At 36.9% G+C, this 12,945-nt stretch overlaps 1 protein-coding gene across 12 annotated transcripts in view; it reads right to left on the bottom strand.

The window, feature by feature from the left end:
* Positions 1 to 189: 189 nt before the first annotated feature.
* Positions 190 to 12,945, bottom strand: part of celf1 (cugbp, Elav-like family member 1) — a 33,394-nt gene continuing 20,638 nt past the window's right edge. For 7 of the 12 annotated variants that reach the window (XM_051113583.1, XM_051113582.1, XM_051113588.1 and 4 more), the window contains 5 exons: positions 12,620 to 12,790; positions 10,191 to 10,307; positions 9,611 to 9,799; positions 7,132 to 7,275; positions 190 to 5,568 (listed from right to left, as the gene is read on the bottom strand). In XM_051113583.1, coding sequence (XP_050969540.1) covers positions 5,441 to 5,568; positions 7,132 to 7,275; positions 9,611 to 9,799; positions 10,191 to 10,307; positions 12,620 to 12,790 — 749 coding nt within the window. In that variant the 3' untranslated portion in view covers positions 190 to 5,440. The remainder of the gene's footprint in view (positions 5,569 to 7,131; positions 7,276 to 9,610; positions 9,800 to 10,190; positions 10,308 to 12,619; positions 12,791 to 12,945) is intronic. The other 5 variants (XM_051113585.1, XM_051113586.1, XM_051113589.1 and 2 more) reach the window with 2 other exon arrangements.

The following is a 12,945-nucleotide window of genomic DNA, read 5'->3' as shown; positions in this document are numbered from 1 at the left end:
GTTCTTGCACATTCATTTATTTGTAGTACTGGCTAGGATTAATAACTTAGTTTTGTTTTGTTTAATTCAGACGTAAGTATGAGTAGTGCATTATAAAGTATCATTCGATGGAAAAATGTTAAAATCACATTTAAAATTTAAACTAAATGGCATCTTTAAATTCAGAAAAAAATGAATTCGGACACAATGTGTGTGAATGTTTTTTCAAACAGTTTAATCATACATAAACTAAAGATAAACTACCAGATGACTGCTTCATGGGTGTCCATTTTGCTATATTTCTGTAGAGACAGTAGCGTGAAATCCTTAACCAACCTTATACAACATGTTTCAGACATTGAATAAATTCTGCACTCTCTACACTTCCAATGAAAACCACACAACTTAAATGACAAAACAACTAAAAAACATCAGAATTCAGTTAAAGGCTGTTTTGTGGAGTTGATTTTTGTTTGCATTTTGGTTACTTTGTACAGGTTAATGTTTGGTCATGGTGTTACTGTCTACATGCTTCTACTTACTGGGATTTACATTGTGAAACAACTTATGAAGTAGAAAAGGCAAAATCTGTACAAATCTTAAATGTTAAATACAATCACTCTGTACCAGTAATGACAAACATCCCACAGGAAATTTTCTCAAGAGTACATTTAAACTCACAAAACAGCAGCTTAAAATCTAAATAGAAAACAACCACCTCAACCCCCAATTAGATTAGTCTGTCAGAATACATCTTTAAAAAAAAACAAAACAAAACAAAAGACTTCCAAATGTAGCTCTTCATTCATGGAGACATGCCTTTACACTAAAGGCCGAGGGGGCAAAGCTGCAGTTGAGCTCTACCGATCAGTCCAGAACTTCACAACTTATACAGATGTCAGAATGGGAAGAAAAAAAAAATAAAAATGCTTGCAAGCTCTGTAAAACAGACCAATTGTATGGTTGTAACACATTTTCGTTCACTGAACAACATCTCAAGAAGAGCATGTGTTTTTGCTGTTGTAGGCACAATAAATTTATATCTAAGGACTCATTGGAAACCCACTTCAGTTTGTATAACAACACATTGTTAAAACACACTTTAACCCATAACCTAAACACACTGTATTGTTTTTTTAAATCTTAAACTTAACCATCCAAAGAGACCACATGTCATTGTAGCAGGAGCCGTAAAGCATGATGTGAAACATACTGTAAAATGTAACCAACAGCAACATGCAAAACTTTTGGCACCACTTTATTCATCTTGACTTTTTGAAACAGAACTAGAGATCACATTTTGCTGAGGATTTCAGTGCACTTACAAAAAAACATGCATGCTTAATATTTACCTGTGACAAGAAATTCAACTCTGCTCATTCTATGCATTATTTCAGACTAATCCTGATTTTCACACAATAAGGAAATGAAAAACATGTGCCTGTGTTGGCTCGACACACACAAAGAAGAAAAAAGGCAATTCAAGTGTCTATTGTAATGTCACTCTGTTAATAGAAACTCCCAAAATTACATCATGCCAACTAACCTAACACAAAATTACAAAGTTTATCCTCGATTTCAGCAAAATGTGACGAAAACATCCTCTAAAAGGTTTAGAACTAACAAGTGAGAGAAAGAGGGAAACACACCCACACTTGAACACACAAAAGTGATTCTATAAACTGAATGGCTGCTTTGAGAAGAACAACAAAAATCAAAAAGGAGTACACAATCAGAAGCGCTAGGAAGACTGCTCGAAAAACAATAAAAATCAAAGAGGAAGAAAAAACAAATCTGAAAAACGAAACAATGAAAATTAAAAGCTTCTGCAAAAATCTAGTGGTTATGTTTGTACGTTCTAGAAAAATAGACTCTTTGCTCAGAACAATTTTCATGAAACTTTTTACACTTGTAGCAGTCTTTCTAACGCTCCCTATTGGCAGCACAAATGACAAATGAACATCACACAAAGAAACAAACAAAATAAGTAATCAAATAAGCGTCAAAAGTTAACAAAAAGGGTCAAGTGTGAAATTTCAAGCGTCAGAGAAGCGAAGAGGACAACGGACTGGACGATGAACTTTTGACGTCACATCGACATGCTAGGCAAACGATGACAAACGGGCACGAAGATATCTAGAACAAAAACAAAAAAAACGAATAACAAACCTAGGTTAAAGCACAACGGAAAAAGGAGAGGGGATGAAAAAGAAAATCATGAATGATTATTTTTGCATGAGGAGGGGGCACACATCATCTAAACACAAAACATTGAATGCAACACAGGAAACGATGAAGAAAAGTGGGAAGGAGGAGGGAGAGATAAGCACCATGCCAATAGTGAACAAAGGGAATAACATTAAACATCAACAAGAACAAGAACAAGAACAACACCACCACTGAAAGACAACACAACCTGCCTACTACAGCTACGACAACACTGTCCTCGACAGCGACGTTTCAACCCAACAAATGAAAATGTTCCACAATCGCATTTCCATTTTAGCCCAAGGGAAAGAGAGAGAGAAACCAAAAGAAAAATTGTGCTTCAATGTTTCAGCTCTTTCAGTGAAAGTCCTTTTATTTTGTGCTTCAATTTTTGAATTGTGTGGGACTGTGGAATAATGCATATTTGGAGCTGATCATATTGGTTCTTATTCACAAAACACCCGTCATGGGGAACACAAATGGATACAATTTAGCTACATTGAACTCCGTGAAGGACAACAACAGCAACAACAACAACAACAACAACAACATCATCATGATGGGACACAGAGCATCATCATTAAACATGTACAGAAATTTAAGACTTGATGTGTTTGGCACATTAGTGGAACTACTCTGCACTTGTGAGCTGTTGTAAGGCGCACAAATCCTTTGCACAAACGCCAGTCGATCGGCTCTGGATAAAAGGAACGAAACTATGAAAAAAATAAAAATAAAAATAAAATTTAAATCAAATAAAATCTGCCTAACAAACAAAAATCCCTGCCTAGAACAAGTTCACAAGAATCTTTGGATTGTTCAAAATGGTGGCCTTGCCATTTTTCTTCCACTTAATGATTTGTAACGCATGCGTTTATTTGAACAGAGGCACAGATCAGGGACCGGGCGTTCCCTGCGCTAGCATCTAAGCGCTTCAAGAGGGGCTCCACACCTGGGTTCAGTCTAAAGCATCTCTAATGCATGAAACAAACCGTTTCGTTTCCTCACCTGGATTGAGAAGTGCGTCCGTGAAGATTGCGAGGTTAACAAGAATTGGCTTATTTGCAATTAATCAGTGAAAATAAAAAGCACCGTTAATAAATACGAGCGTGTCGAACAGTGACGACAATTGTGAGGTAAATGTCAAAAAAGAAAACCGTCTACACTATATAATATTCACCAATTGCAACACTGAGCTTAAGTTACGTTGTGAGGATATTAAACAAGTGACAATTTAAATAAAAGCACAAATCAGCATTCGTCACTACAAAGGATGTACTTAGTTTAGAGATATTACATGGAGTGAGTAAGAACTTTAGACTGAACCATGGTTTTGCTTCAGACTTTAAAAAAAGAAAAAGAAAAAGAACAACTCTTGGTACAATTTGTTTGCGTTGACGACTAAACAGACGACACTACGACTAGTGAAAAGGGCCACACATCCGTCGTTTAAACAATCGGTGAATGTATCCACAAAACTTCACATTAGGATTCTACAAAAACACTGTTGAATCTTTTGAGTCGATTTTTTTTTTTAAACAACCGTTTTAATTCAGAGAAATTATTTAGGCAATATTATAAAACCTCTATAAAAATAGAAAAGGCATAATAGTTAAGTAATATACACTATCTGGATAATGTTTTCTTCTCGATTTCCATAAAAACAACCTCACCTCACGACCCTGCAGGACTCGGATTGGCATTGACATTTGATTACGATTTGAACACCTAGTTACTGCCATGATCAACTAAGGCGAGTTGCATGGAGTAAGTAAGAAATGCAGGACGAGTCTCAATGCACCTGCAAACACCGAGATAAAATACTTATTGAACACTTGCCACAAAGGTTGAAGTTCAAATCGTTCTGACAATTAAGTGGCCATGAATTCAGCAATTGTAAACCTCCTTCTTTCTGTTCTTGGCAGTATCGTCTCTCGCTCTTCTCCAGAATGCAAATATTGCTAAAAGCTTCAACGCCGACCTCTTGAATCGAGGCGTAGGATAATGTATCAAATGACCATCAAAATAAAAACAGAAATCGTGTCGTAGATTGTGTCTTGGCTCAAAAAATCTATACAAATGCCGTTTTAAAACCATGCGTGCTACCGTGCGATTCCTCAGCAGTTTCCAAAGGATAAAAATCTCGGGTCAAAAAAAGGTTCGTTTCCGTTTGAGGCTTTAAGAAAGGATTCGTGAACTGAAATGAAGCACTCCGCCACTTCTTTCATACATATTCCTAAGGTATTTTCCACGTACCAGGCGAGTAGAATAATGGGCGAGAAGTTTTGGTCTGACAGAATGGTGAGAATGTCCTGAGAGTAAGTGTAGCATCTCCTGCAAGCTAGCAATACTGACTGATTAACCACCATCTACGAACCGACATGTGATATAATACCCTTTGCTTAGTGTTTGTCTTTTTAGAATGTAAAAAAGATTAAATGTGAATAAAAACAAACAGAAAGCATCAACATCACTGTTGTTAGCTGAGCCCTCCAACAGAATACATAAAACAGACTTTGAAGCAATGTTACATCACCCTCATTGTGAAGACACAGATACATTAAAAATAAATAAATAAATTAGTGAAATAAATACATGAATTAAATAAAAAGGCATCCATGAAAACGGAGTCTAGTGGAGTGCAGCCTGACCTTCCAGATGCTCAAAACGATATTCAGGTGACTGATTGATTATCTTTTGCACCGATGCAGCAAGCCTCCTTCATTTTCTAGAAAGGCAGCATTGTAGGAGGCATCAGCATTACACTGTCCGAATGTACTACAAGAGTCTAGTGTAAACACAGGAGAACATCTACAGGGGCCAGACCGTGGTGATCAACAGTCTAAGGGACTGAAAGCAGTCACGCAGGCTGGCTTTCATTGTGCAACATCCTTTGACGCAAGATTTATACACAGCAAACTTGTAATATGGCACCAAAAACAAAACAAACTAATAATAAAATAAAGATTTAAGGGAAAATAAAGATCAACAGGACAATTAGATCTATATATAAATGTGTGAAGAAAAAAAAAAAAAAAAAGAACTCTTTTCTCCTTGGAACAAATTCTTAATTTGCATGTTGTCTTTGTTTTGAAGGTTAAGAGAGAAGATATGTAGGAAAGGCCAGAGAAGTAAAAGGAGGATTAGGAAAGGCAGGTGTTAAGGGTGGGTGGGGTCATTCTAACTTTCCAACGTCACACTCCACTTACCAGAAAAACATTTTCAAACCAAGTCCATTTGAGAGTAAAATCACTCAGTATGGCTTGCTGTCATTTTTGGATCGTTTAAGTTGCACCTTCAGCCGCTTCATTCCAATCTGAAAACCGTTCATTGACTGAATGGCCGCCTGGGACGAAACTGGATTGTCGTAACTAACAAAGCCTAAAAAACAGAAAAGAACCAGACTCTAGTTACCCACTGCACAGAATATACATCTAAACGCCTTTCCACACTGATTACGATGTGGCAATTTGTCAACGAATTGTGCTTTTACACAGAGTGCAAAACGGTTTTCTGCTAATTCACGCCTGCACACTAAGTGGCGTTGACCAACAATGCATTTTTTTTTCCTCAGATATATATCTTGTATATGGATTTAACAGTGTTCGCTGCTCAATATACTGCATTAACTTAAGATAAAGTTTGGTTCTACACCAGAAACACAAACCATCTATAATGCTTACAAAAAAACATCTTAAAATTAGGGCTGGCAAACGATTAATCGCAATTAATCACATACAAAATAAAAGTTTGAGTTTATCTAATATGTATGTAATTATGCATATATAAATACAAGCACATTCATGTATATATTTAAGAAATATTTACATGCATTTATCATCATTTTTATAGAATTTATATTATATACATAAAAATATTTTGTACATAACATACTTCTCTTAAATATATACATTCATTTGTGTGTATACATACATAATTACACACAGTACACACACATATATTAGGCAAACAAACTTATTTTGTATGCAATTAATCGTTTGCCAAAGTAAAATTAGCATCATGCCACATTTGAAAAGTATTAATGCATTTGCTTAAAACCCACTTTAAACCATCACTGAACGCTTGTAATAACATGATTGTGATCTATAGTTGATTCTATAATAGGCAGACATGCACTCTTTGTATGTTTAATAACACCACACTGCTTATTGTCATAAACTTCCTTTGTTATAAAAGAAGATCTAGAGAGTGAACGCGCTCGGGCTCATAACACTCGCGCACGTGGAAGAAAACGGACAGTGCTCTCTTCTAGATCACATAATTAATTTGAGAAATAATAGAAGTTATATTAAGGTCATGTGAGAATAACCAGTTGTTCTCAGATACAATGGTAAGAACAAATCCTTGTCTCTTTTGGAATACTCTTCTTCTGTTTGTTTACACTGGTTTTTGAAACTGCGCCACCACTCTATCCTTTTTGTGCAAAAGCAGTTGCTGTGGCCACGTGATGGAATGCTTGAATCTTATTGGGCGGCCTGTGTTTTCGCTTTGCAAAACTGAAAAGATTCAGACTGGTTGGAAAAAAAAATTAAAAAATTAGCATTTTCAGTGCACGAATGTTCGCGGTCTATGTGGAAGCATCCATAGGAATCTGTTTTATTCCAGCGTGTCATCGTGTCCGATATTTGTTTAGCTTTTTCACGCTCAGTGTGGAAAGGCCTTAAGGCTAATAATACGCAGGGCAACATTTTGAGCAATGTTACTGGCCAACTTTGGGCAATGTTGCCGTCAACAAGGTCCACAATCAATTTAAATTATCCAGGTTGAAATTCTTACCCACTCTCAATGGGAAAGTGCCCAAGCAAAAAAGCTGCCTGACAAAATTGCTCAAAAAGATGGCCCATGTAAACCTAAGGCTTGTGTTTGATTTCAGAATTCAAAAATCAAGACAACACAATGTTTTTGGAGCAGGGCACAACTCACCAAAACACTTGCTAAGGTTGGTCTGTTTGTCAATAAAGACCTTGGCAGAGATAACATTGCCAAAAGGCATAAACATCTGCAGCAAATCCTGATCACCAAACTCTTGTGGCAGATGGTAGATGAACAAGTTTGCTCCTTCAGGGCCTTTAGAAAGAGAGCAGAGAGAAAGAAAGAAAGATCACTTTTTCACACTAAAAGCCTAGAGCAACCTTTTCATTTTTAATGAAGCTTCAACACTTAATCTCCTTGCATAGTTACAAGAGCATTCGGTGTTAAATACCACTCAAGCATGTTGCTGATTACCACACAAAATAATAAACGTCCACAAATTGATAAAACTCATGTAGGGAAAATATATACAAGATGAAATCTATGTGGACTTGTTAAAGTTCTTAGAATTTAGGGCTTTTCCATTTGGAAATGGATCTTTCAGGATGATTTTTTCAAAAGTCAAAATAAAGAATAAAATATTTCTGTTTTCTTAATATGCACTACCATTCAAAATTTTGGCAACCATAATATTTTTAAACAATTCAGGAGTTTTATTCAGCAGTTAATCTGCAAAAAAATGTATCAAATGTGACAGTAAAATAGGGCTGGGTTAAAAAAAAAAAAAAAAAAAAAAAAAAAAAAAAAAAAATTCAAAATTAATTCTCATTTTTAGGAAACTGTATCAATTCTTAAAATCCCAAGAATCGACAGTCTAACCTGTTTTCAGTTAGTGAACGGAATATTGTAGCATGTTTCCCATTTAATAAATCACAATAAGCTTTGTGCTTTGTTACTTTTGATATGAAAAAGTCTCAGACTCCAAATCCTGTCCATTGTATTACACTATTCAAACAATAAATACTGTTTTGCCGCTGTTTAATGTGAAGCGACAGATCACTGTAGCGTCTCAGAAGTGAAGAGAAGCAGCAGCGCAATGCACACATAAACTGATCATCTCTGCTTTAATACCCGTTACAGCGTTAAAAACATGTACGAACATCCAAAGGTATGGTAAAAGAAAGAATACTTCTTACTGAAATCTGTATCCTATCTCATGTAATTGCTTATTCAGTGTTTCAACCATGCAAAGGTGTCAATATAACAGCTTGTAAGCAATGTCACATTTACCTCACAAAAAACATATTTGGTGACCATAAACTCATTTGTCAGCTAGAAAAATGAACTCTGAAAATTACAGAAAATCATTTTGCTAATTATATGCACAACATGACATTCATTATAATTTTTACTGATCTACAATGTCTAATTTATGTTTAAATAAAACCTAATTTTTGTGACGGCCACCATACATATTTAAAAAAAACTGGAGTTGAAACATAATTATGTAATTGTACTTACATCATAACTTCACTATAAACACTTCATTGAATTTAATTTATGCATTTGTGTACAAAAGTTAATTTTAACCTTCAATAGTAACGTCGTAACAACTGACTATATTTTATATACTACATTATTAGTTGAGAGATTTTTTCCTGAGAAAATTTAGCATGTACTGCACCTGATATGTAACCAAAACAATCAATTTCCAATCAAAGCAGAAATCGAATCAATCGTGAAATTTGTGTCAAAACCCAGTCCTACAGTACAGACATTTATAATGTGATGCAAAATTTTATAATTATATTTAAAAAGCTTTTGAGCTTTCTATTTAACAAAGAATACTAAAAAAAAAAAAACAGCCTGGTTTCCACAAAATATAAAACTTGTTTTCAACATTGATGATAACAATTGTGACCCTGGACTACAAAACCAGTCAGAAGTCACACAGGTATATTTGTAGCAACAGCCAACAAAACACTGTATTATCAACTTTAAAGGAGATTTTCTCAATATTTTGATTTTTTTGCACCCTCAGATTCCAGATTTTCAAATAGTTGCATCTCAGCCAAATATTGTCATATCCTAACAACCCTAACCAATCCTATCCTAACCACACATCAATGGAAAGCTAATTCATTTTAGCTTTCAGATGATGTATAAATCTCAATTTCAAAAAAACCTGACCCTTATGACTGGTTTGTGGTCCAGGGTTACAATTGGCAATAGAAAATAGCACCATTGAAGAGCACGCCACAGATTCTCCCCTCAGGCTTGAAGTTGTATTTATCACAGAATGCTCGCTGAATTCATCGGGAGAGAGCTGATGGTATGGATCTCCACTTACTTTTAAACAAACCAAAATGTAAAAAAAAAAAAAAAAAGGCATTGTGGAGAGTGACAATGATCTCTTACCCGCGCTCTGATTGGGACTTGCTGCAGCATATTTAAAACAAGAATGAATCCTTAAGATGGTGATCACAAGAGCCACAGCTACACACATACACACACTGAAAAGCATCATGGGCCAACACGTACCCTAAGAGCTGACCCTGCCAACATAAACTAGCAGTTTTATCTTGTACAGAGGCTGGCAATCTCCCAACCTAAGAAGCTACTCAAAGCTCAAAACTTTTCATGTACTCACCTTCCTTCTGGCTGCCAGCGGCACTAACGTTCTGCTGGGACAGTAAACTCTGACTATAGAGGCTTGGCAGAGCGGCAGCGGCGTATTGCTGGATCCCAGAATAGGCTGCCTGAGTCAGAGCCTCCATAGCACTGCCCGAGCCGTTCGAGAGACCTCCGCTGCCCAGACCACCATTCAGAGCAGCCATGCCTGCGCACACAGAAGCACAGCTCAGCATTCAGAGACACACACGGGGGAGGAAACACAAAACTACTGATAGATACAGATAAACCGCATTCAGAGACGGAGACACAGAAACAGAAATGAGGCAAAGAAAGTTAAAAAACAAAAGGAACAACACATAGATGCCATTTAACATCCATTTCAGCTACTTTGAACACAAGTGGTCAGTGCTTAACAAGGGTGTGAATGAGGTCCAAAATGTACATGATCACATTATACTGCTGACTTGTGCGCCATTTTATTTGGTAAAGCGTCTCAGCTGACCACTTGTGATCACATCACCTGAGATTGATTTCAATAACAGGTGTAAATGCATTTGACATCATACAAATTCAAAAACAAAAAGCTTTCTTCTCACTTGCTAGGGAGCTCATGTTGAGACCTGCTCCAGCGCCCGCAGCAAGAGACTGAAGAGCACCTAAAGACGCCATGGGGTTCACAGAAGAACTAGTACTGGAGGTGGGAGAGGAACCCGCTGTGCACAAGAGAGAAAACAAGAACCAGCTCTGACACATTATTAAGCCTTCAGACATTTTGCCAATTCGAACATCACATGCTCTCATTTACAGAGACATGTAAAGTAAATGAGAGTGAAAAAAAAAAAAAAAAAAAAAACGGCTGACAGCAAAGTCAGTGATCAAACTGCAAAGACAGCTCACTGTAGCAACTGATGGGAATTATCAACATGCATAGAATGATGCATAAACAGCAAGAGATGTTCAAAAAAAAAAAAAAAAAAAAAAAAATCATTATACAGTTGTTTAGGCTTGGTCAGACTGGCAATATAAAATTAAACCTTACTTTGTTAACGTTAAAGGGATAATTCACCCAGAAATGAAAATTCTGTCATTAATTACTCACCGTCATGTCGTTCCAAACCTGCAAGAACATTGTTCATCATCAGAACACAAATCAAAATATTTTTGATGGAATCCAAGAGCTTTGTGATCCTGCATAGACAACAACAGAACTACCACATTCAAGGCCCAGAAAGGTAGTACAAACATCGTTAAAATGTGACATGTTGTCCATGTGACATTGGTGGTTCAACCATAATGTTATGAAGCTATGAGAATACTTGTGCGCAAAAAAGACCAAAAACAAAAATAATGACTTTATTCAACAATTTCTGTCAGTCTCTGCTGCACTTTCATGACACAAAGCATGCGTGTACATTCAGGCTAAAGTATACTTCAGCCATTGTCCACATTACGTAATTTTATCATCAGGAAGGCTTGCGGACAGCCGCACATCCCGTCTGCATGCAGGCAATTTTTTAAAACCCCCTGGTGCGCATATGCACAAGAAAAAGGCAGCAGAGACGCAAGAGCCCAAACAATTGTACTGTGCATGTTTTTAACTTGGCAATCCATGGATAAGCATGCACTGAAAGCTGTATGGACGCAAAACATCAAGTATATCCTTGCCTCTGCTTGCAAGGCGCAATGCATCCGCGTTCTGTCAGAACAGCAGCACCATATGTATGCATGCACTGGTACTCTTGTGAATGCGTGCCAATAGACAAGGATGAGAAGAAACAGTTGAGTAAAGTTATTTGTGTTTTCTTTGCACACAAAAAGTATTCTCAAAGCTTCATAACATTACAGTTCAACCACTAATGGACTATTTTATCAATGTCCTTACTACCTTTCGGGGTCTTGAACGTGTCAGTTGTGCTGCTGTCTATGCAGGGTCAGAAAGCTCTCAGATTTAATCCAAAATATTTTAATTTGTGTTCCAAAGACAAGTGAAGGTTACAGTAGGGGTGCCCAAACTCAGTCCTGGAGGGCCGGTGTCCTGCAGAGTTTAGTTCAAAGCCCAATCAAACACACCTGAACCAGCTAACCAAGCTCTTACTACGTATACTAGAAACTTACTAGGCATACCAGGTAGGTGTGTTGAGGCAAATTGGAGCTAAACTCTGTAGGACACCAGCCCTCCAGGACTTTGGGCATCCCTGTCTTACAGGTTTGGAATAACATGAGAGTGAGTAATTAATGACAATTTATATATATGAAGAGTTCCAATGCAAAAGCCTCTAAAAGCCATCTTTGTCAAAAATGAGATAACGAGTGAATGCTCTCTACACACAGTGCATATATATATATATACACATATATATACATATACATTATATACACATATATATATATAAAATATTTATAATATGAAGTTTGAGTGTATGGAATGAAAGTCTGAATATATGGAATGAAAGCGGTGTGAATTAGGCCTTTACTATATATTTTTTTTTTTTCCCATCAAGTACTTTCACTTCAAATGCGCTAAATCCCAGCCTCAACCCATTTGGAATTACCAGTTAGCCAGAAAGTAGCCAGAAAGAAATGCTAATTTTAAAGAAAGAAACAACTTCAGATGTACTTTTGCATCTGAACTCTTCATATATATACACACACACACACCATTTCAAGTATTATGACTTCTGGCCCTTTTTGGCACTGATGGCTTGAGGTGTATCTGCTTCCTAGTGCAAATGTCATTAACGACACCACCACACCTCACAAGAAGCACTCATCATTTGAATGTCAATTTTTTAATTTTGGAAAAAATAAACAGTGCAGCTTTAATAAAAGCTTTTTAATGAAAAAAGAAAATATGTTGTTAATTGTTAGTTCATCATACCTAATGCATTAACTAAAGCCAGTGTATTAAACTTTATTGTAAAGTAACATTTGTTATTGACCAGAAACCTTTCAAAGAGCAATTTCAATTCACAGACTGATAAGAAGCAAAGCTAAGGACAGGAGGAGATTAAAAAGCGGGACCAACCCTTGTAGGCGTCCCAGGCAGATTGAGCGGGCTGTCCAGAAGGCGTACCTGAGCTGGTGAGGACGCTGAGAGGGGAGCTGGAGGTGGTCAGAGCACTGCTACCTGTAGGCGTGGCCTGTGTAGCACTCGCTGCTGCCGCTAATGCAGCCAGATTCTGCATGGCATTCAGACCTGCCACAGACAGCAGACTATCTATATCAAAACTGCGCAACACTACACACCAACATTCGCACGCACATCCTCCTTTCATTGGCCTAAAAATAACAGGCAGTCTCAACTGATTTTATGGGCATGCTATATGACAGAGGTTTAAAAGTGGCTAACAC

The sequence above is a fragment of the Labeo rohita genome, chromosome 7 (assembly GCF_022985175.1).
Source record: "Labeo rohita strain BAU-BD-2019 chromosome 7, IGBB_LRoh.1.0, whole genome shotgun sequence".
Taxonomy (NCBI): Eukaryota; Metazoa; Chordata; class Actinopteri; order Cypriniformes; family Cyprinidae; genus Labeo; species Labeo rohita.
This window is presented reverse-complemented; position numbering and strand designations above follow the sequence as displayed.